Source organism: Manacus candei, unplaced genomic scaffold (genome assembly GCF_025592945.1).
Source record: "Manacus candei isolate 608988 ecotype Guabito, Panama unplaced genomic scaffold, ASM2559294v1 h1tg000071l, whole genome shotgun sequence".
NCBI classification, from domain to species: Eukaryota; Metazoa; Chordata; class Aves; order Passeriformes; family Pipridae; genus Manacus; species Manacus candei.
In genome coordinates, this window is record NW_026138119.1 from 6604583 (window position 1) to 6629346 (window position 24764).

Sequence of the window (24764 nt, forward strand, 5' to 3'; positions counted from 1 at the left end):
GAGTATATCTCTATATATCCATATCTTTATCCATTGGACAAACACTTTATGAAGCAATAAACTTCACAAGGAGGGCCCTCCTGATTTCCTTTTGAATGTTGGACATGGACCATGGCTCTGCAGACAGAGGTGCTGTGTGTGCCCACAGCACACGAGCAGGGAGTGGTTTGCTCTGTACATGTGGCTGATGGACACTGATTTAAAGACATGCATCAGATACATCACACCTCGCTGAAACCTTAAACAAGAGCAAATTGGTATCATCCTTTCGGTGAACGGACTCATTCATTTTATGAAGACCTGCTCTGTAGAGAAGGGAAGCCACATTTCAGCCTGGCTGGTCAGATCTGGTGCCATATGGCAGACGTGATTTTGTGAACTTAACTTCATCTTGGCAGAGGCCACTGCAGAAGGGTCCCAGTCACATAACGTGACCAATGTCTCCCAAAATCTGTCATGGGGGAGTTGAAGGGACCAAACATCCCTTGGGGTCACCAGAACCCAAAGGCAAAGCGTGAGGCATGTCCAATTGGACGGGAGATGGGATTAAGAGCCTAGTTGTGCTGAGTAGTTCCTGGAATTTCCTGGCAGTTTGGGGGCTCTGACGGCTGCACCATCCTGCACTTGTACTCATAAAGCTGAAAGGATGAAGCAGGGATAGGAAGCCCACCATGGTCCTACACACCCAGAGCTGCAGGGGCTGCTGCCACCAGCATCAATCTGTTCTGAGCAGTGAGATGGTGCAGGTGCACAGAGAAAACGGAGCTCACCAGGCATGGGACAACTGGGGATGATAAACTCACAGAATTACCGTGGCCCGTGGTCAGCCCTTGTCTGTGGCTGATTTCCTGGCCGGGTAAAAGTCCCTTTGGGACAGCCCAGAGGATGGAGAGTGAAACCTGACACAGTGAGTGAAACCTGACACAGTGGTACTGAAGAGGAAACCAAATCTAGAAGGGGAAACCAAATCTAAGGCACACGGTTACTCCCGTGGGTGAGGTGAGTGTCCCGCTGGGACGGATGGAGCTTCCTCGTCTTACATGGAACACTGAGAGCCAGTCCCGGCATGGTGACGCTGTAAATATTGCAGGGAAATATTTCAGTCCTGCACACAAACAGCTCCCGAATAATGAATTCAAAAGGAGGGCAAGCAGGATGGGCAGCAAGGGGATGTCTGGAGCTCCACTGGCTCCGGCACCGTCACCATGGCCGTGCCCTCGGGGACACGGTGTAGGAGGGGACACCACAGCATTTAATCCAGTGTAGCATTTCCAGCTGTCGATATTCTGAAATGTTCAATGTAATCGCATTTTCTGCCCTCAAAAAGCGGGAGAGCCGACGTGCTTAGACCTTTGCTTCACAAAAAAAAAAAACCCAACAAACCCAGATTGTTTCAAAATGAGCCTGCATGGATGCTGACAGCAGCTGGCTTCGCCCCTGCCAGCTCCGGAGAGCAGCGATTAGAATTTGGAACTAAAGCGTCATTATTTCTCCCGCCAAGCCTGATGACGGCTTGGCGCTGCGGGGGGAACATGGAAACCATCAGCTCCAGCGGCTCTGCCAGACCCGGCAGGAGCCCGGGACCGTGGCGCATCCCTGCAAAAGCCTCTTCCAAAGGGGTATTTTTTGGAGCGGGGCCCGGGGAGCGGCGGGGGTCGCTCTCGGGCTCCTTCCCTCACTCAACATGGCGCCCGCCGGCTCCCTCCCCCTTTGCCCATCTGGCAGCCGCCCCGCTCTGCCCTCAGCCGACATGGCGCCTTGCCCGCCCACCTTCCCCCGCTGCCCGCAACAAACATGGCGGCTCCCATTCACTTTCTATAGTGCCCGCCCTCTACGCGCCCCCGCGGTGGCTTCAGCGGCTTCAGCTCTGCCGACGCAAAGATGGCGGCGGCGATTGCGGGCGTTTGAATTCCAGGGAAGCCGCCAAACCCTCGCACAAAGGCGGCGGGAGCGGCAGGAGCGTCCCATGGATTCGCTGCCGGGGGAGGACCCCACGCTGCCGCTGGCGCTGGAGGGCAGGTACGGCGGGGGCTGCGCGGCGGGGGCTGCGCTGGGGCGCGGGGCTGGGCCCGCCGGCCGCGGGGTCAGCGGGACGAGCCCCTCCGGCGTTCGGCTCTCAACGCTCTCCTCCTCCTCCTTCTCCTCCTTCTCCTCCTCCTTCCCCAGCGTCAGCGCCTCCCAGCTGCCGGACATCTCCCGCGGGGACCCCCAGCCCGGCCCGCCCGGCGGACAAGGTAAGGCTGGGTCTCTGTTGGGGGAACCTTGCGGGGGGAAACCTCAGCCCTGCGGGAAAAGGAAAGGGGCGAGAAAAATGGCTTTTAAGTGATGTGGTTTTGTGTAAGCGAAGGGCTTTTAGGGCCAGCGGCTGCCGCCGTCGCTGCCGTGAGCTCCGCTGCTCGCGGTCATCGCGGCTCGCAGCCTTACATAAGACGATCAGCGATTTTGTGGAGCGCGTAGTTAAAATGCTTGGAATATCCAGGCAGGCGATGCTGCCCGGCCGTGCTCCGCTCGGCGGTAGGGTTGTTACGCGCTGTGCATCCTCCGGGGCTCAGCTCGGCTGTTCAGTTCCCGCCTGCCTGAAGATCTAGACCCGCTGTCTCGGCTTTTATCTAGTCGTGCATTAAGAAACCTTCCTGTCCAGTTCCTCTTGAACGGGAGCTGTAATTCTGTGCGTTTTTTCTGTATGATGAGCGCAGAGTCACAGACTGGTTTGGGTTGGAAGGGAACCTTAAAGCTCATCTCATCCCACCCTCTGCCATGGGCAGGGACACCTTTCACTATCCCAGGTTGCTCCAAGCCCCGTCCAACCTGGCCTTGGACACTTCCAGGGATGGGGCAGCCACAGCTTCTCTGGGCAGCCTGTGCCAGGGCCTCACCACCCTCACAGGGAAGAATTTTTTCCGAATCTCTACTCTAACCCTGCCCTCTGTCAGTTTAAAGCCCTTCCCCTTTTGTCCTGTCACTCCAGGTCCTTATGAAAAGCCCCTCCTGTAGCTCCATCAGGTTGCCAGGTGCCATCTAACTGTTCATCCTCAGGTGTGGGTGACTTGCTTGAAACACTTATTTTAGAGTAAAGTGCCTGGACAATACTGGTTTGAAACCTCCTGCCTCTGTTGTTTGCTGTCCTGGGCTCCTTTAGGGTCAATTTCAGGTGTCTGTTTTGGTTTTCTTTCTGAATGTGTTTCTTTGTGAATGTTTTTCTTTGTGAATGTGTTTCTTTATGAATGTGTTGACTTTCTTTGTGAATGTGTTTCTTTATGAATGTGTTGACTTTCTTTGTGAATGGCTGACTTCATGGTATAGGTGAAGTAGTAATTGAAGCTAAGACAAATCAAATTAGATGGTTTGCCAGGAATTTATATTTACTCACAGAAGGAAGCAAATATTAATTACGTACTCATGCTGCAAAATAACGTTGCTCTATTGTGCAACTGCTCAAGGAAAGGTGCCTTGTGAAACTAATTAGACTTTCAAGATGTGAAAACCACTGACTCTTTGGGTAACTTTTAAGACTGCTCTACACAGCTGCACAGCAATTTTGGAAGTGATTTAAATGAAATATTTTCTTTTAGTTAATATGAGAGTCAGTCTGAGTCCCCATCTATATCTTCTTTATATTTAAGATGATGTAAGTGCTACATGTTTTATACATTGTCATTATTCTGATTGGAAGCTTACTCTCTCAGATTTGAGTGGAAATAAGTTATGCAGCCCTGTTAAATGTGGCTGCTACAGCATGTGTGTGCAAACAGAACTTGTAGATTCAGGAGGGATTAAATTTTAGGAATGTAAATCCTGGCTGTTTCCTCTGTTTATCTTTTCCTTCAGTCTGAGGTTTAGGCCTGTCCTGTGACCAGTGAGATACTGAGAGATTTGAATTGCTTCCTAGTAAATTAATGAGAATTAATTTAATATGGGATTCCTCTGTAGTTGCTCTGAGGACTTATTGTTGTGAGTGCACCTCACATAGCCTAATTTCAGTGTACCTCATGGTTTAAATGGGTGATTCTGGAATTTGGGAGCTTAAGTGTTAGCTTATTGTGATCAGAAGGAAATCTAGATACTCCTTAGTAGCACTAACATGTGATGTAAACAAGGGACAAAGCATCGCCTCCCTTGCTTCCCAAAAGGTGTTCTACTTTTTTATGTTTAGATTAGTGTAGACTTTGCCAAATTAAAGCTTTTGCTTAGGGATTCTGCTGTCTGAACTTGTTCTGTCTTTTTAAATCTGTCTAGTGTTGCCAGATGTGGCAGAAGACACAGTCTCACCAACTCGAGCTCGGACCATGAAGGACTATGAAAATGTAAGCAGACTGTTAATATAGGACTCGGTGACAGATTTATGGCCAAGATATTCCCAGCATGCTGCCTGAAGTGTTGCCTCTTGGGGTCAGGTTTGTAGCTGGTGTCAGCTGACACACATCTGTTGGAGGTGTGACCAGGTGGATGTCCCTGTCTGTGCTTCCAAAACCGAGGCAGGAACTTGTTGTTGAGAGCAGCCAACTGCTGCGCTGAAGTTGTGAAACAAAAATTGGCACCCTCTGCTCAAAACTTCCTGCAAATCACCACAAGCACCAGAGCTTGGTTTGCACATCTGCTGTTGATTTATTTCAGGGAGGCATCAAGTTTATTTTGATTTAGGCTAGTGCAGGTTTGGCTTTTTAATTCATTGGCTGCAGTATGATGCTTTTAACTTCATAACTGTGTATGAGAGTGCTGTTGTAAAGGTCTAGTGTCATTGTGACAGTTCTGCAGGCAAAATTATTTTGGCACTTACTAGAAAATAAAGGAAAACATTAGGTTTTTTAAAATATATTAATTGTATTAGTTGTTTAAATTGAATAAGTTTATATCTAGTGAACCATGATTTGATTGGGGTGTAGCTGTGTTGTGGGACAACTTCCCTGTTAAATGTTCTGCATTTTTTTTAACTCTAGTTCTTACTGTGAGAAGAAGCTCTAGCTTCTTTGAGCTTCTAGCTCAAACCTGAAATGTTTGAGATGACTGCTGCAGATAAAGGCTGTGGCTGCTGTTTTTGGACTGTGTTAAGTGTCTGCAGTTTCAGGGCACTGCTGTAGCTGCTGTTATCTTTTGTGGCATTGTTTTTGAAATGAGTGCTTCTTCTAAACTCAGTTTCTTGTGGCCTTATATCCCCCTGAGGGGAAACTATGTTCTTTGCTCAGAATTTAAAGCTTGTTTTGGAAAGCCTTGGTGAAGGATGTTTTTTTACAGTCTGTATCTATTTCTCTTTCTCTTTTGTCTGCTGGGATAGACGGGTGCTGCTTTGGCATTAGGATGGGTTTAAAATCTTTTACTGTGATACATCCCAAAGACCTTAGTCTAGAATATACATTCTACAAGTAGGTTATTGTCTGCAGGATCCTTTTGCACAGCGAGAAAAAGTTTTAGCAGGGAGGAAAAATTTTGTTATGCAGGGAGAGAGGTCACAGGTCTGTCATCCTGGTGTCTACAGACCCCTCATGTTAAACTGAGCTGTTAAACTTCTCATGGGATAAGAACTTTTATGGATGCCAGCAGTGTAATGAATCTCAGAGATCCATTCAAATAAAGGAAGAAGAATCCATTAAACACAGAGATATTTCTATAAATATGGTATTTATTTAGGACATGAGAAGGATGTAGTTAAAACAGTGGCTTAAAAGAGTGGCTTTGGCCTTGCAGCTCAGAGAGAGCAGGATGGATGTAATGGACTAAAAGGTGGATCCATGTAGGAAAGGTCCTTTTATGTTTAGGCTTGGAGAAGGTGCTGAGCTGGAAAATGTTAGAGGTGCACATTTTTGAATTGTTTATGATGTGTCTCACTTCCTTGCAATACAGAAGGAACCACCTTGTGATAGAAAACATGATTACATGGGCAAAGTGAAAGGATTTCTAATTGAGGACCTCATTATGGCTTATTAGGTGCTCATGGATAGAAAGAGTGATGGGTATTAAGGTAGGGAACTGAGTAATAGTAATTGTGGGTTTTTTCTTGTCTCTCCAAGCCCACTTAGAGTTTTGCTGTCTTGTAAAAAGGCCTCTGCTGGTGAAAACTGTTGTGCTGTGAAACCACAGCCACTGCTGACAGATCCATTTGGCATGAAAGTGGCTCTCTGCAGGCTGGGAAAGGAGCTAATCTGAGTTAGGATTTGCTGCCATGCTGTCCGTGGTGTGGATTGTTTTGTGTAGTGTGTGTATCATTGTCCCAGTTTTCATTCCTTTTTTCAAATACAGAAACCAAAATGCATAAAGGAATTAAAACTTAGTCTTCAAATGCATAAGCTGAGAGAGCTGCCATTAAAATCTCTTTGCAGTGTGAACTTGCTCACATTATACATCTTGTCTTTTATTAAGCAATAACTTTTTAATTGTAGTCTGCCTGAATTAACTTTCATCTGAGAAACAACATCAGAGACGACATTTGTTTCACTTCTTGGTTTATGGTTGCATAGTCTGTTTTATTTGCCTTTTGAAAATATTGCCCTTAAGCTCTTTGGTTTATTTCTCTTGCCACTGAAATACATGTGACTAAAATCATGGTATGCTGAGTTCTTTTGATACTGTTTTTTCCTTTTGACTCAGAAATCTATTGTATGTGTGGAGACTAACTAGAAGTTCAACTGATATAAATTCAGAGTGTCTTTGTTGCTTGGACTTTTTCTGAATGAGCAGAGACTGTTAGGAATGATCTACTGACAAGGTGTGGGAATGAGCCACAAAGTTTATGTAGTCAGCTGGATTTTCAGTTGCTTGGATGATATTCACTTGTGTGAATAATGACAAGGCATCTTGCTGGGCAGGGATTGTTAAACTGAAGAATTGTTTGCAGATGCAGGTTCTGAGTGCAGTTACAGAAAGTAATCTTAGGTTTCACAAGCCAAATATTTTAGAAATTATATCGCTAATAATTCTTACAAATGGCACTGTACAGTTCTGGAAAAGCCTACATAAATATTTTATTAGAAGCTCTGTAACATATTAGATTTCCATTTGCTGAAAGCATCTGGCAGGGGACACGAGTCTTATTTGAGTGAATGTTTTATGCTTAACCTCTTAAAAAAATTTAGAGGGAGACTCCTTTCTTTAATGAAACCATCAACTATGTTACTGCTTCTACAAGGAAGGTTAAAAATGATAAGCAATTTTTTTCCTCAGAGAATTGCACTGTGAAATATGGGATGGGATAAAGGTTTTATTGGTGTTCGATTGGGCTTATGTGCCTTGTGTGCTTGTGGCTTTTCTTCCCATGAATAAGATTACCTTGGTCCCATGAATGAGGCTTCCTTCCCAGGCTTTTCCTTAGAAAATATTTGTTTCAACATAATGTCTTGTATTCTGTTCAAGTTCCATCTTATAGAAGAATTGCCTAATATTTTTTTGGATACTTTTTTGTCAAGTCAGTCAATGTTTTAAAGAAGGAATATTCTAAAGAGCACTGTCTGCACTACAGCTTGTATTATATATTTTTAAACAGTACTGTTTTACAGTTGTTATTTGCTTAAGTGCTGTGCAGGGCTAAAAATAAACACAAAATGTTATCATAAATGATAACGTCTTGGACAAACACACAACATTTATGTGTGTGCCAATGTGGCTACGTGTCTTAAAACCAGACTAAAAGACAAATCTCCAAACATTTAGAAGGGATAGGCTGGAATGGGATTTCTTCTTGTTCAGATGAGAAATGGAGTTGGGGAAAAAATGTTATGGCTGAGATGGTGGGAGAACATTATGTTCTGTGCTTCGGGCTGAAGCTGCAGGAGACAGAAACCTGTTGAAAGGCTTGGGGTATTTATAGCTCTGTGGGTGACACAGTCTTAGAGGGAAGGATGTTTATTTGGACTTGGGTGTCATATGGTGCAATTAACACCTTCACAATTTAATATATATGTGTATGTGTATCATCCACATGTTTAATTATGTCCCGTGGGTTGGATTCCAGTATTGCACTGTGGAGAGCAAAACCAAATTCTGTAGTAGTTTTTACTCTTCATTTGAAACACATCACATAATTTGCTCATTTTCTTTCTTATTTCACAGCAAATCACTGATCTGAAAAAAGAAAACTTCAACCTGAAGCTTCGTATCTATTTCCTGGAGGAGCGAATGCAGCAGAAGTTTGATGGTCCCACTGAAGAAATATATAAAATTGTATGCATTTAGATTAATTTCATAGTACTGTGTATCTTTTTGAAGAGTTTGTTTTGTGGGGAGGTTGCCTATTTCATTTAACTTTTGAGTCTTTTTTTTTTTTGTTGTTGTTGTTGGAAATGGCATCTGTCAGCTTCCAGGGCAAGGAGTTCTTTGTACAATTACATCATGAGAGGTTTTCTCAGGCTACAACGAAATAATTTGAAAATTGTTAAAAGCCTCTATAACTGATGCAATCAGGTTTTGAAAGGAAAAGAAAATTTCTTGTGTCTTAAAGAACAAACATGCATGGAAGCCCTAGAAATTCCCAAGGTGCAGTACTCCCCATTAGAGCAGTTAAGTGAATCTTTAATTCTTTTTGAGATTTCTGAAAGGCTCGAACCTTGCAAAATATGTCTTTCAGAAGCTGAAATGTCTCTGTGATTTTCTTAGCCCAGTGACACTTTACATTTGCTGGTCCAAGCAATAATTAATCTACACATTGCCAATAACTTTTGGGTTTTCATTCTCTTGCCTTAGAACATTGAGCTGAAAGTTGAAGTGGAAAGTCTGAAGCGTGAACTGCAGGAGAGAGAGAAACTACTCATCAAAGCCTAGTAAGTACCAGAATATTTCTGGATGTCCATTACTTGGACTTGTTTCTATTTGGTTTTTTCCTAATCCTTTAGGAATAGGAGGATTTAAAGTAGTATTTTAAGGGTACTTATCTATAAATGTCTGGTTCAAAACTAATCCAGGCTGGCAATGACTGACAGCTGTTGACTGCTCCATAGGCCTCAGTTGCAATGGAATTTTCTTTGTTTTCCTGAGGACCAGATCAATTTTTGTTTGGTCTTTCCAGGTGGATCAAGGGATATTGCTGGGCTTTGAAGGGAACCTTGCACAAGGTCAAAGTAGCAAGTGAAATTTAGGGATCAGTAATATACAAGAGGTCATCCTGTGATTAGTAAGGAAACACTACCTGTTATTCTCTCACAAATACTGAAAAGGCAGCTGGAGAGATCTCAGCAGCTGCATGTCTTCAGTGTATTCCAGTGCTGCTTCCTGTAGAAAATACAACTCTACTGAAGGCTTGATACTGTATTTGAAAGCCTTAAAAATACAAAGGAAATATTTCACTTTTTCATCATACATATAAAATGCTTCTTTATCCACTGTGACAAGGCTTGTGTGAGGAACTCTCAGATTATACCACCCAAATTGCCATATTGTCTGTGGATGTTTGTATTTAACCTTCAAGTGACAAGCAGGTACAGATACAATGGAAGATGCTTGAGCATAATTCATCAGCCACTGGCACTTGAAATGTTTTCCACTTTGATATGCAATGGGATCTCTGTGTTGCTGCCTTTCAGCAAGGCAGTTGAAAGCTTGGCCCAGGGTGGTGATGCTGAAGTGCAGCGTGTGAAAGAGGCACAAAAGAAGATGCAAGAGATGGAAGAGATGCTGACTGGCAGAATAAACCTTCTGGAAGAGGTGAGTGACCAAAGCTGAACGAATAATAAGGAATCAATGCTGTCTTTGTAGTGTTGTCTCATATTTGATATCGTGACCTACCTATATCTTCATTTTTTTTTTTTAATTCCTCAGTGTCTGTTGTTGAGACAGTTTATTCCTGTATTTATGGTTGAGCCATCACTGATATCTTTGCAGGAGAACTGCTTCATGTTTCCTCATTTTTTTTAGTGTAGAGGCAAAAAAAAAAATTCTTTGTATGAATAACATGCTTCCTCCAAGCGAGGAGAAGTTCAGTTCCTTACAAAGAACAAATCTGATATTGAATAGTCTGTGCTGGAAATGTTTGTGCCAAGTTCTAGAAATACAGAAGCTCCTGGTTGGTTTGCATCACTGACTGTCTACAGTTCTCTGGAGAAGTGAGATTTTATAGCTGTGTTTGTGAGGGGGATCCATGTCTGGTGCTCCTTCTGTCAGTAAGTAGAAATAGCACAAGTGGGTTAATTCCAATATTTGCTTTTCCATCTTTAAAGAATGAACTGGTCAAGGAACATACTAGTAGCAATCTCCTGATCATATTTTTCTGTCAGGATCACAGAATCCTGAGTTGTAAGGATCATCCAAGTCCATTTAAAGCAGTGAGCTCCTTCAGGGAGGAGGGAATCTCTGTGACCTTTTCTTCTCTTTAATGCAACTGGAATTTCTGAAAGCCTTCTTTGTGCTGTTGGATTGGTAGAGAAGTTCCTAAATTACTTCCTCTGTACCAAACCAGTCAGTCAGACTGGTGTTCTCAGATCTGACAGGTAGAAGGGCAAATATTCCAATCTTGTGGAGATGGAGTATTTTCTGTAGCCTGGAGATAGTGTTGGCCTCTGACATTAATTTTAGTATATTCTTATGAATGTAAACACTGCAGTGTGGTGTTAGTCACTGGTTTTCACAGCCCATGTAATTATACAGATCCAGGTTATGCTAACAAGGATTCATTTCCTTCAGAGTTCTTGATTGACAGATGAATGTTGGCAGAACAGCTTTTCAGGAGAGGGGTTGAGTGGGGAAGTTCAGTCATGAAGGAGCTTTTCCTCCCCCTCCCCTAGAGAGATTCTTTTTAGTTTGGATCTGAAGGGGAATTACTTATTAGGCTACAAGGGGGCTTTTATTTCATAGAAAGCAAAATTGGGTGAGCACAGCAGGGAAGCTTACAATAGAAAAATGAAGATCTGAAACAAATTTGATGTAGTGGAAGGCAAGTAGTTTTTTTGGTATTCTCTGTCTCTGTGAGTTGGGTCACCCAGAGGAAGTTGGCTGGAATCTCTGGGTCTTATCTCCATTTCCTTTGCTGTTCAAGAGAAAAATGTCTGGTTCATACTTTATCAATTCTTGCAAAGTATTATAAATGATGTTGGGAAGAGTTCCAATTAGCTACAGTGAGCCTGGGAATATTAATTTTATTGAATAAAAAAGCCCTTCTTTAACCTCTTTAATTTAAGTGTAGCAATTTATTATGATAGAGGGAGGACAGTGAGACAAAACCAAATCATAATAGCTAAATCTAAAACCATAGCACAGGGGCACTTTTTTTCCAGTTCTGCTATCAGTTAGGATATTTCTTTTTTTTTTTTTCTTTGAAACAAATTTCCCTTCTTTCTGTGCCACAGAAAATGGATTAATCTTGAAAATGCAGCCACAGAGTTCAGAAGCATTTGTAAAGCCGTTGAAATACTTGGTAAAAGTTCCTAAATTAAACATCCCGACATATGTTTGGTAGAAAAAAAACTTCAATATGTGAAAAATTTCATGAGCATTTTGTTCTTATAAGCATCAGGATTGTGTGCTTTAATTACAGAATCTTAAAGCTGCCCAAGAAGATGTGGAAAAAGCCATGGCAATGACAGAGAAGGAGAAAGCTCTGAGAGTGGCAGCTGAGCAGAAACTTTCTTCAATTATGAATGCCCCTGCCAAGGATGTGGATATGGTTACAGCAGCTGAGAAAGACAGGTCAGAACCGTTGCCAGTGATGTTTCTGACTACTGGAATTCTCTATTGTGAAAGTGTGAAGAGCTGACATGGGTTTAGGTTTTAATAGTTTGGTCCTACCCTGGGATTCAGGAGCGTCTCTGACCATCTTACCTGCTCAGCTGGGACACGAATGGCAACACAGCAACCAGTTCACATGCTACATGTAGCAAAGCCATCTTTAAAAGTTGTCTGAAAGTGTAAAAGGATCAGGATGCTTGAGACACCAGCGGGTCCTACATTAAAGCCTCTTTGTAACTTTGACTCACCTCCTGCTCACTGCTTTCTTGAGCTGCTGCTCAAGAGAACTTGACTGAGCCCTTGGTGTTCATGCTGTGGTGTTTGTGTGCTCTCAGTCCCAGGGATGTGCCTGGTGAGGGTGGTAAATTTAATTCACTGTGTTTGAGCTTTGTGGGTTTGATTGTTCTTTGCAAAGCACCGGTTGTGGGTTTTTTTGGCTGGTAGCTGGTAAGGTGTGTAAGTTGTTCAATAACTTTAGATGGGGAAAGTGTATAAACCCAAATCTCAGCAGTTTGGAGGATTGTTTTTGCTTTTATTTTAGATGTGTAAGGTAAACTACATGTGGTGTTTTGTGGGCAGAGAAAGGGAATAGATTGGTAAGGCTTTTGTGTGGGTTCTAAAGGATAATGTAACTAAAATATTGACGTTTAAGTGTTGACATCTGAAGTGATACTGGAGGAAAATAAGAATGAGCACTTTGCAAATAGCTCAGCCCTGTTTGCTTGCTTTAAAGTTACATCTCTTTTTGTGTTTCTCTGGAGGGAGAAGGAGTTGTGAAAGTCCTCCCCTAAATTTTGCAGGTATTGTCTGGAGTTTTCACCTAGTTGTCTGCAAGATTTACTGCAATGACTGATGAGTTGGTGGTAGATGATGCAAGATTAATATTAAAACTCTTATCATTTTAGACTTATAGAGCAACTGAATCTGTCTCTGAAGAGTAAAGAAGCTCTAATTCAATACCTCGAAGAGGAAAAGTCTAAGAGTGGATCTTATGATGGGAACTTGTCAGCAGAAAAAATCAGAGAACTTACCATTGCTTTGAGGCATGAAAAAGATAGTGAGATAGAGGTGAGGAAACTGCTTGAACAGTTACATGTTATAAATCTCGTGTGGGGTAGGTTTTTAAAGGTTTTGTGCATGACAGTATGTGAGTGACCTAAGCCAATTTTTAAAAATATTATTTCCTCCTTCCTTCTCCTTTTCCTTACCATTCATTGGTTATACTGTGGTTTGGGGGGCAATATTCATCTTTATTATCCATTCATTCAGTGAGAGGTTGTGTTTCCCATTGCTTTTATGCCTGTGTTATAGATACTGTGCAATTGCTTTACAGAAGTATATATTAAAGAAATACTAGATGTTAATAGATCCCTCACTAGATGACATAACTGCTATAAAAGTTAAGAATGTGACTTGAGAGTTTGTTCTTGGAAAGTGTCTCTACTGTTAGGGTCTGGAAAAAAAGCTGTGGTAAGGGAGGTAGGCATAAAAAAATCTCATGAAATAAAGTGGAAGTTTAGCCTTTGACTTACAAAAGGTGCAAGAGTCAGTCTTATTTCACTTGGCTCTTACACAGGAAGGCAGATATCCTGACAGCTGGAATGCAGAATCAGGTCCTGAGGCTTGTTGTCTTTTTTTTTCTTTTTTTTCCCATTGGTTATTCAAACAAGAAATTAAAGCTGGCAGAATTAGGAAAGTTAGTCATGGGGGCTGTCAGGATTCGTTTTGGAACTGAGTCTTGCTCAGTACCTACACACCTTTTTGTTTATGTCAAGAACAGTTGAGAACCTTCAGCAATTGCACTGATCAGTGAAATTAAGATTTTTCAGTCTGCATGGTCTTGCAATTAAATCATTGTGTGTCAGGAGAGACCACCCTGATTTCACAAGAGTATTTGTGTGTCAAGGTGAAAACAGTGTCACCTTTAATCACTTCACAGGAGGTGGACAGCCTGCATGATCATTTGGGATGCAGTACTGGAGGAAAAAATCTGATGAATAGCTTTGCACAACTCTGCTTTTATATATGATTACCTTTTAAAAACAAATAATTCTGTAACCTCCCTGGGGAAAAGTGCTAATTAAAATCTGCCTTGGTAAAAGCATCTTGCTGGCAAAGATAAATGTCACCTAAAAATGCACCTTTATTAACTCGGCAAGTACAGTTGTTCCTGTCTCATGGAAGAACATGTTGTGTGGGGTTTTATTTTCTTTTTTTTTTCCTTCTTCTTAATTTGGACTGGCTCATACCATGCCCAGGTAGATTTGTAGACTTCCAGGAAGCAACTGATTCAATATATTCCTGTCAAAATGTGTATATTAAGTTTTCCTTCCACCTCCAAGGTTTTTAAGCTCGTTTTGCTTCATTTTAATGCTTAATGAGTTATATTTGTGTTGAGAATGAATTTTTTTTGTTCTTATATGAGTTATGTTGTTCTTACAGGCTCTTAGAATGGAGCTTAAAAATGAGAGAAATTCCTTTGAAAAAAAAATTCAGGTAAGTTCTGACTGTTTCTGTTTCCCTCACTCCTTGCAGTGTGTGTTGGGCTCCCTCTGTTATGCATTCATAGGTACAGACAGGAAAGAGGGCAGAGCAAGTCCTCTGGTAAATTCTCTTTTATGTTTCATGACAGAAAGGCTCCTCCTTTTTTTTTTTTTTTTGAACCAATTTTCAGTAGAGCTGATAAGGCCACTTATCAAATATTGGAGCTGATACTCATGGCCAGCCCATGAGATTAGCTGCCTTCTACTGTATTCCAGGCACAAATTTGAGATGATGACTCTCATTTTGGGACTGTTTTTTATGTTGGTAATCTGAGTAATAAGCTTCAAGAACTCTGAGGGAATGTTCTTATTAATGTGCAGTTACAGTGTCTCTTAGTGGGAAGTTAATGCAACTTTCACATAATCTAATTTAGTCACTCCAAGAAGAGCTACAAGAGAGAGAAAATGAGCTTGCTGTGGAAAAGAAGAATGGCTTGAAAAGGGACAAAACTATCCAAGGCCTAACTGTTGCCTTAAAAGCAAAGGAAAGAGAGGTATGGTGATTGTGATCTTGCTGGTTTGTTGAACTGGGAGTGGAATTTTGTGCTGTGTGTGTGACAGTCTGATCTCACTGTAACCATGAGGAGGCTTCTAGTGGGTCCCTGATCACTGCTATCAGCTCTAAGCAGTTCTGTTTGCCTGGAGTTTGGGCTCTTGGACTGGAGGAGAGAAGAAAAAAGATACTTAACTGATACTTTCTCCCCTAAGAACTTAAAAGAAAAATGTTTTCTCTTATGCACTGAATTTTATCAGCTCTGAGCACCACTTACATGGTGTGAGGAGTATTTTATTTGTTGAGTAAGTGGAGCTGTCAAAGGCAGCTAAAATAGGAGAGGTCAAGCTGAAATTCAGAATGTGTGGAAGAATGGGAAATACTTAACTTGAGTGAAGGCAGTCTAGTGAGTGTTGTATAAGAACAAGTATTTCTTTATATAAGATTTATTATGATGTATTTGGTGGTTTTGTTCTTGGAAGTGTTTTGTGTAGCTGGATGAATGGATAATGAGGTGGGATAGTGATTACTGAGTGGCCCTCCCTTGGAAATAACTATTTCTACATTCCTTTTGCTTAAAGAATGAGGAGCTTGGTTCTGAAATTGAAGAGTTAAATGCTTCATTGGCTAAGGCAAGAGAGGCAACTCACAAGGCACATGTACAAAAATTCAAGGTAAGGACAAACAATTTAATGTGGCTTCCCCATCCCTGCTCTTCCCTCCTCTGTAATTCCACACAGTGGGTAGTGCTTTGTGTCTTTGAAAGCAGAGAAATGGAAATTAGTTTAAAATGTTGTTTAAAATGTTTGATTTTTTTTTTTTTTTTTACCTTGAAAAAAAAATTCCCAAATCAAATCGTTGGACAAATGGAATGTTAAAATGTGAGATTACTTACCTTGTTTCTTGATATTTTTTCTTCAATAAAAAACTGAGAAACCTTAAGGGAGAAATGAATAAAAGCAAAAGAAGTTAAAAACAAAGACACAGATAGTTGTGGAGCTGAGATGATCTTGAGGGTTTTTTTTTTTTGACCTGCTTTGTTTTTTCTTCCAAAAGTATGGTACCAGCACAGGCTTCTTGTTAGCAGACTGGATATGAGACACTTGTTTGGATTTATTTATATAATAAATGTGAAACCACTACTTATAAAATAGTGAAATGTTGTTTGTGAAAATGTGATTTAGTAATGCTTTCCTGTGGTGGAGGAAGGACTTTATGATGATAATTTCTGCATTGTAAAGGTCTTGAAATGTAAAATGGGAGAAAGTAAGAACTAGATATTAAAATAGGTAGTGAAATGTCTCTTGTAACGTTTTCAAACTCATCCAAAGTTTGATAAAACTGACACTGCTTAGAGGCAGTGCTGCATCTTCCATTGTGCTGTTTGTTCATCCACCTGGTTTCAGCCCAGCAGGATGGCAGAGGTGGATTCAGCTGCCTCTGAGGTGCCCCCATTACAGCCCTTGTGACTGACTGTTATTCCAGAGTCTGATGGAGTAGGAAGGTTTAGTTCTCTCAGAGAACCTTCATTTCTTCAAAAGCCTTTTATTTCACTTAAACCCATGTTTAATTGTGCTCTACTGAGAAAAGTTTATCATATTTCTTTTTCAGGTCATTTTGGCCTGTATGTGACTCTATAGCTTATGTTTGCTTTTTCATACCGGCTTTGAAATATGACTCTTATCTATTTCATTTTTGAGACCTTGTTGATTTTTTTTTTTAAAGTTCTAAGCTTATAAAGTGTGTGGCTAATCCCTCCTGCCCACAGAATCCACGTGGCATGGTGGGTGACAGAGCCAACCCTTCTCCTCAATACTCGGCTCCTTAGCTACAAACTTGAGTTGAAGGCAGTTCTCTGTGAGTAGATTGTGCTGCACAGCCCACTACTCCTGTCAGCTTCAAAGCCACTTGTAACAGTGTGTGGTGGGGAAGAACACAAATCAGACTTGCTGTTTTATATTAAAAATCATGCTTCTGCCCAGGGCAGTGGTGGAGTCACCATCCCTGGAAGGGTTCAGAAAACACGTGGATCTGGCACTTGAGGACTTGAATTAGTGTGGACATGGTGGTGGTGCTGGGTGGGTGGTTGGACTCCATGATCTTAAAGGTTGTTCCCAATCTTAATAGTTCTATGAAAGTCTTGGTGGCTACCTGCCCTAGGCCAGATTCAAACTGCCCCAAAAGCAGAGCTTTATGAAGTTAAAGCTTTGAGAAGCAAAAATACAGCTGTGACCTGGTTTGCACCTCCTTTGCACGTCAACCTTTATCTCATTCTTTGTTATCTCAGACTTTGTTATCCTGCACTGGATGTCATGGAAAGTTGTGTTACTTTAGCAGGGAAAATTATCAGTGTAACACTTTCCATGTTTTGTCATTTCACTATTTTTTTGCACCCCAATTCTGAAGTTGTGGGAAGAGGGGCAGGGGAGCGGATTTGGGTGCAACAGGAATAAAGAATTCCAGGCTCTACAAACACCTTCTAGAGCCTGAATGCTGCTTTATGTTTCAGGGTGCTGCAGATTATCAAGCTCTCCTGATGGAGAAGGAGACCCTGTTGGCAGAACTTCGTTCAGAAAACCTGACCAAGGATGCTGAAAATCGCAGACTCCAAAGGATAATTAAAGTGACCGGTCAAGAGCTGAGTGATTTGAATCAGGAAAGAGAGAAAATGGAGAAGGAGCTGGATGAGGCACAGCTGCAGAAGAGTAGAAGTGACAAAACCATTAATGTTATTATCATTTTTTTGTTTTATTTCATAATGTTTAATTCAGCACTTTAGCAGGTCCTTTTCTCACACAGTTAGGTTTTTAATGTAAATAGCTTTTGGTAAGGTAAATGTCTAATACTGCCTAATGCCAGTGTTTGAAAGAATGTAGCTAAGAAGACTGAGGAAAATTCTACATGGAAGAATATATTAAAATAAATACAGTTTTTATAGTTAGGTCCTAGGGAAAAACATTAGCCTTTAGAAGTGGTAAATGGTTACTGTTGGTTTCAGTTTTCTAATGCGAGGATCTGAACATGCATGACAGTGTATGTTTTATATTTCTGCTGTATTTATCTTGTTATATGTCTGTAGATTATCCTAAATTACACTACTTTTAAACTCTAACACAGCCCAGGAGGAAGCAGCCAGTTGTTGTGACCTCAAGCCAAACCTCAGCCTGCTTTCTGCTCTCCCAGCAGGGTCACTGTACAGACTGTATATTTAATAACTTCTGCTTGTAAAAGACCCAAAGCACAGGATTAATTGATGACAATTTAACATAAAAATGATGTACTGCTCATTAATTTTGCTGCTTGATATTCTGCAGAGGGTTTTTACCTTGCTCTAGGTGTTCAGACAAGCACTTCTGCTTCCAGCTCTCAGAGCTGATGCAACAAAGTGAATGATCAGGTTTCTTCTTTTCTTCCTTTGAAAAAAGGATGCACCCTGTGCTGAAGGGGTTGACATAAAACATACTTCTCACCTCTATGGTTTGTCATGTGGATTTTGCTAAATTCTTCCCACTGTTGCTTCCATCAGGGCAGCATTTGCATAACAAGCAGAGTCCCTCCTGCATCCAGAGTCTGTTCCTCCTCAGTCAGGGATTAGTCTCCTGCTATATTAAATTACATAAAGGATTAAATGAGCCTGTCCTTATTCAGTGGCTGTTTTGGTTCCATTATTAAATAAGGGCCTTAATAAAGCAGGGAGACGTGAAAATTGCAGCTCCTGCACTATCCCTTAAAACCAGCAGAGGGGTCTCTTTACCTACAAACCAATTAAGTTCTTCTCCCCACCCCCCCACCCCCAATTTAACGCATTTTTGTTTGATTGTCAACTGTGGTTTGGCTGCCGTCACAGTGTCTCTATCTTTGGTGTGCTTTGAAATTTCTTCAGGGTGTTGAGGTTAAGGAGAGCGAGAACAGATCGCTCCTGTCAGTAAAACAGCCACAAAGAGCATTTTATTGATTTGAAGTATTTTATATTTAACTGTCTTCTCTATTCAGAATTTTTTTTTTTCATCTTTCAGGGGAGCTAGAATATAACTGTATAAGAGAGACAGGAAAAATAGGACTGAGCAAGGAGTTGCCAGGGGATTCAAAGTTGCTTGCATTACAGAAGCCCTATTTGACTCCATTATGTCCAAGTTTTTCATGTAAATGACTGGCTCCTTGGGGAGAAGCATTCCTGCCAAAAGATGAGCAGTCTTATAAAAATTATATCCCTAACCTATTTCCTAGTCCTTGCAGAACAGCTGCTTCCATTTCAGAGCTGTGAGTACATTGGGATATAACCACATTGCCTGTGAAGTGTAGCCCATTAAGTAGTAGATATGTGGGAGTAAAAAAATATGCCGTGAGATTTTGCTCTTTGACAAACAGGAAACTGCTTCAGTGATGTGATGCAAACTTTTTATGAGACAGCCTTAAAAATTCAGTTCTATTTATGCTCCAAGATACCTATTTATCAGTGTTTCTATTTTGTTAGAATAAAACCAGCAAGAAAGTGTATAAACTGTAGAAAATGCCCTCAACATTTGTAATGAACTGCTGTCCTGGCTCTTCACTCACTCACAGGGAAATTTTCAATGACTTTCCATGTACTGAAATTGGGATAATGCAAATTTTTGCATATATCCATTAAAAAGAAAAACAACAAAACCCCAAAAACACCACAAGCAACAAACCCTAAAAAAAAGTTGAGGTCCAGAAAACGTCCTTTTCCCTGTTGTAAACCAAGTTTGTCTGGACATGAATTGGGCATTAGTGGGGTGAAACTAAATCAATTAAGACTGTTACATGTGGGCTGATCATCCAAATCACAGACTCTGCCCAGTATTAGGAGTCTTCTGGAATAAGGAGCTTAGATGTCCTTGAACCATGTTCCTGCCTCAGGGTGGGCAACTTTAAAGGTCTCTGAAAGAGCTTTTAAAAGCTCTCAGTTCTGTACTTGCCAAAAGCTGCTGTTAAGCAGCACTTTGAGCATCACCACTGAGATGCTGTTAAAAGTATCACTTTAAGCTCTTTGAAACGAGGAAGTTTGAGCTATATTCTTATATACTATTGATGAGGAATAAACATCAACTCATCCTTTTTATTGCTTGTGCCTACCATGTTACTGTGCCTCTAGCAGGAGGAGTTTGTTCAAATTTACATGGTTAAACACCTCACGTATCCATTCTCTCTCCAGGCCTAAATGTAGACAATTAGAGTGTATTTACTAGATATTCATATTTGATCAGTTGGTTGGGGAAATGCAGAATAACTCATTAGGCAGAATTTATTATTTAGCCTTCCTACCTGTAGTTTAGCCTGAGAGGGAAGTTTTGGAGCTTTGCGATTTAATTATTCACCAAACTGGATTTCATCTGACAAGGAGGGGGAGGCATCTGCTCCAGTGTTCTATATTACAGTGTTTCACATTCATTTTTCTTAGTTCAGCTATCATTAATCATGAGAAAGTCTCTGGGGAAAAAGGTTGGCAAGGGGAATTGGGAAGTTTGTGCTCCGAGAGCCGTAGGTACTATATTATCCTTGCAACTCAGTGTATGGAAACCAATAGATTTTCTCCCAGCCAATCTGAGTGGTCAATGAGTTCAGACAACCTGCTACAGTGATGGATAGTTTGGTGTGTTACAGAATTCCAGCTCATGCAAAGGAGATCATTTTCAGTCTCACCTCTAGCTTGTTTTGGGAAGGATTTAGGGAACTCTGGGGGCAGAAATACTTGAGGCAAAGTTACTTGCACATTGCAAATGTCTCACAGGCTGTTTTGGTTTTTCCACAATTGTATCCATTGTCAGTCCAGTTCTTTCCATAAACCTGGATATAACAGAGTGCTTTTAAGGCAGAAACCTGGTTTCTGCACCTGACAAGTGTTGTACACCAAGAGGGCTGAGATTAGATGATAGGGATGGTGTTGCAGCAGCATCTCTTCTATCTCTGCATGTCTGTCACCTTCCTAAAGCTGTTCATGGTTTTTATAAACTCAGGGTGTTGGTCACCTGAAGTCGCAGGACAGATCAAAAATGTTCATTTCGGGTTTAGTTACAGATGGTTGATTCACTTAAAGCCTCTCAGTGATGTAATAGCATAAAAATGACATTAAAAAAAACCCCCAAGGAGTGAACTTTGCATTGCAGGGAAACTCATAACACTGCTGTTGATCCTTTGCTTCCAATTCCCATGCTGGGAATGGGAATTCAGGCTTAATTTGACCCACTTGAAGAGTTCCATAACTTGAAGCCATAAGCTTTTGCAGTTATCAGACCTTACACTACTTCCCACTGCAGTTTGTATTTATAGGTAGTTAGGAAAAAATAGCAACATTTTTGAGAGTTTGTTTGCATAGACAACACTTGGACCTGATTCTGTAATTCTTCATTTTTCTTAGTCAAGCAAGTAGTTCTTTTTTGAAGAACTGAAAAAAATAACTTTATTAGTTTGCAGAACTGAAAGTCTAGTTTTAATGATTCTTTGAATAACATTTGAGGGGGTTTTGGGAGCTGTTAGGGGTTTCTTAGCTCAATCCTGGTGATGAAGGTAAAATGAAGCAAGTAAACCAAAAGGCATTGTAAATGACAATTTGCATTTACTGTGCAAAATAAACAGAAGTAAAACACTGCAGTAATAAAATGATTTTAAGGATTTGATGTGAACCTGCATGAAGTGAGGTAATTAAGTCAAGAAAAGGACATAAAACAGTTTGTAAAGAGATTGCAGTTAAAGTGTCACTAGTGCTATTTCTTTGAACTTAGAATAAGAAACAACTATTAAATTTTAAATCCCAGTGGAGGTAAATTTAAGGTTTATAGGTGACTACCATATGTGCAAACTATTTGAAGGGCTCATGCTACTTCACAAATGGGCCCTTTTGAGGAATAAATAGAAAACATTTATTTTAAGATGTACTCTCTATTACCTGGTTCTTTGGGTCTGAACAGAAGTTTAGATAGTATAAAGTCTTCTGTAAGTTTTAATTGTTTAATTTTAGGCAAGAGCTCCTTTGTTACAAGTTTCTACTTCTCTTTTTCCACACAATCTGTGCAGTAGATGCAGAGGAACAGTTTATAAAATGAAGCTCATGTCTGTGCAACCTCTGCCTCCTTTCACTGAGTGTTGAAACTTCCACCAAATCAGGAAAAGATTGAAAGCGACACAAAGAGTGGGAGAGAAGCCACACTATGGATTTTTCTATTGCCTTGTGCTCTTGATATTTTCCACTCAGTAACTGGGAGCTGACTGTTAATTCCATGCTAATAATCTCATATATTTACATAGATGTAGGTGTTTTCCTGGTTTGTAGCAAAGTGTAAGGAATAGGAATTGTTTGATGTTGTTTCTTGGAACCCAAGGCTTTATCGGGTGGTCAGACTTTGGAACCCCACAGAGAGCTACATTGTCAGGTGGAGTGGGGCAGGATCTGTAGGGATGCAGTGGAAGGAGCTGGGATTGTGGTGTAACCTGCAACCCAGGAGATGCTGCTCTTTTCATTGCAATATTCCAGTTTGGTCCTACAGATCTCTGAGTCCTTTGGACTTGCCACTGCATCAGGCTGTTGAAAGAGACTGTTTCTATGGTTTAGAAGCAGAATGGACAAGAAGCACACGTTTCTGATGGGGAGATAATGCAGCTAATCCTGGTGCTGCAGAAAGTAATTAACAGAACCACAATCAAGATCAAGCTCTGTTCACCCCTTCTGATCACGAGACTGACCCGACTGGTCACTTCAAGTTTGTGCTCTTGTCAAAAGAAAAAAGTTTGAATGTTTCTGACCTTTCGCTTGATGCAAAAGTAACCAGTAATACAATGTTAGTGCAACAATTTTCGTGGTGTGATGAGAAAAAGGAGCAAATGACAAACTGAATCACCCGTAACCAATTTTCTCCTATTTCTAGCAAGGGAGTGAATTGACTCTGGAGTGAGTGTTGGTTCTGACAGCGACAACATCTGCGTGTATAATAATCCCCCCAGCCCTGCAGTCCAGTCATTGGGTATGAAAAGCATTTAAACAACAACAGCCACCTAGATTTTTAGAAGAAAATACTGACATCTCAAAGTTTCCTTTCTTTAATTGTGTTCATTGATGCCAACAGAAAGAAAGTGGCTTCAGTACGTTTTCCAGGCTATCCGGTGATATGGGTAATTTAAAGCAATGGAAAGATAAAGCAATAATGTGGGTTGTTAGCCTCAAACATTTTTAAAGTTGATTTGCTACATATTCAGTTTCTTTTTTGTTTTTTTTTTTTTTTTTGGTAGGACCTTAGAAATCAACTAGAGAAATTACATGGTGAAATGACTGAGAAAGAAAAGGCAGTTGAACACCATTACAATATTCTTTTGAGTGAAAGCAATCAGAAGCTGCAGAGCCAAGAGCTCGTTATCAAGCGGCTGACAGACAGTGTCAATCACAAGGATCTGCTGCTCGAGGTAGGTAGGCTGACTTTGAAATGAAAAATGGAAAGTTATCATTTGATTTTGTGTGAGGAGTTATTACAAAATCACATTTGTATTTGGAGTTACTGTTGATTTTGCTGATAATCCTTCAGTTTTTATAATGCTTTATTTGCAGAACAGACATATAATTATAGAGCGTGTGGCATTCAGCAGGATTTCTTAGGGTTTTTTGAAGCGTGTGGACAGAGGGAGAAGGAAGCTTTGCTAATGCTTATGTAGATTTTTCACTGTTGTGGTAAAAGCTCTGAAGTGCCTGTGATTTTCAGTTTATTGTGCAGAAACTGGAGGCTGAGGAATAGGTAGAGATACTGAAATATTTTATCTTCCCTTTTTGAAGCCCAAATGACCTATGTGAGAAGGCTCCTGTCTGAATGGTAATGGACCCTGCTCAGTTTTTTTACTGGAGATATAACACTGAAAAGTACTGATGGTGTTCAGCCTGCAATACAAAAACTTAAGGTTGCTCTGCACCTGGAGACCAAGGTGCATGCCTTGACTTATTTATTAATACTTAAAAATTTGAATAGCTGGGCAAAGCTTCTGTGTGTCTTTCTTTTCTTCTAATATCTTAAATTTTGCTCTTTTTGCAAGGTGTGTAAATAACATGTGCCAAGTAATCCTTGGATATTCTCCTGAATTTTGTTTTGCTATTTTGCAGTTTAAAATTGGAGTAAATTTTGTTAAAGTGTCTCATGGCTTTCTTTTGTTAGAAACTGGATGGAACAGTTAAAGAAAAGGATGCAGAATTGCAGGAGCTCCTGAATAAGTACAAGAACCTTCTAAGAGCTAATGAAGAACTTGAGCTGAAAAATGAGGGCCTAGTAAAGGAAAAATGTGCTGCACAGTCTCAACAGTCAATTATCAAGATAGCCAGAGAGTTAGAGGTGAGTTTTTCATAACTGATCATTTGCAGATAAATAGCTTGACTTCAAATTTAAGAGAATTTTGACTTTGACTTCCAAGCTGTGGACTCATATATGTTGTAATTCACCAGTATTGTACTCTGATGAGCTCATATGGGATCACTAAGCTCTATACTCTTAGAAAGCAAGATAAAGGTTTTCCTGCCATAAAGAGGTAGAGTTTTTTGGTGGTTAGGGCAGACATATTTCCCTGAGTGAGAGGGTATCTGTGTTTCTGAAGAGAGCTACAGAGGAAGGTTTGTGTACTTCTGATAGATAAGAGGGAAGACTGCACAGAGCGAGTGACCAAAGGAGATAAATGGAGTGTGAGGAAAAATACAGCAGTGAAAATATGTCTAGGGCAAGAAGAAAACTGCTTTAAAGCAAAGAAGAAAGACAGTAGTACAGTAATATTTATATGTATTTATATACCCATTTTATTTAATGCCATAAAATGAATAAACTTGTTAGTAACTGAAATCAGAGCTCAAAATTCAGAGTCTTAAAATGTAGAGTTAATTCCTTCTCCCTTCACCCCCCACTTCTGTACAAGCAAAAGAAAAGTCAGGTACTGTTAAGTTTTTGAATCACTTGCTGACTCCATCAGTGCATGATTATGTACAGATTATTGAACAAATAAGCTCCTTTTGAGGTTACATTTTTTGTCTTTCTTGTGTTGTTTGCACCTTGGTATGTTAAGATTTCTTGAAGCATCAGGCAAGGTAAAAAGAATTAGACTAG

At 40.7% G+C, this 24764-nt stretch overlaps 1 protein-coding gene across 6 annotated transcripts in view; it reads left to right on the forward strand.

Annotated features, from left to right (window-relative positions):
- Nucleotides 1–1858: 1858 nt before the first annotated feature.
- The window catches only part of CDK5RAP2 (CDK5 regulatory subunit associated protein 2), a 72435-nt gene continuing 49529 nt past the window's right edge, over nucleotides 1859–24764 (forward strand). For 4 of the 6 annotated variants that reach the window (XM_051807863.1, XM_051807861.1, XM_051807862.1 and 1 more), the window contains exons 1-14: nucleotides 1881–2019; nucleotides 2167–2234; nucleotides 4237–4304; nucleotides 8041–8151; nucleotides 8671–8747; nucleotides 9507–9627; nucleotides 11453–11604; nucleotides 12549–12711; nucleotides 14086–14139; nucleotides 14561–14680; nucleotides 15261–15353; nucleotides 17189–17407; nucleotides 22924–23094; nucleotides 23832–24005. In XM_051807863.1, coding sequence (XP_051663823.1) covers nucleotides 1967–2019; nucleotides 2167–2234; nucleotides 4237–4304; nucleotides 8041–8151; nucleotides 8671–8747; nucleotides 9507–9627; nucleotides 11453–11604; nucleotides 12549–12711; nucleotides 14086–14139; nucleotides 14561–14680; nucleotides 15261–15353; nucleotides 17189–17407; nucleotides 22924–23094; nucleotides 23832–24005 — 1644 coding nt within the window. In that variant the 5' untranslated portion in view covers nucleotides 1881–1966. Of the gene's footprint in view, nucleotides 2020–2166; nucleotides 2235–4236; nucleotides 4305–8040; nucleotides 8152–8670; nucleotides 8748–9506; nucleotides 9628–11452; nucleotides 11605–12548; nucleotides 12712–14085; nucleotides 14140–14560; nucleotides 14681–15260; nucleotides 15354–17188; nucleotides 17408–22923; nucleotides 23095–23831; nucleotides 24006–24764 lie in introns of all 6 variants that reach the window. The other 2 variants (XM_051807864.1, XM_051807865.1) reach the window with 1 other exon arrangement.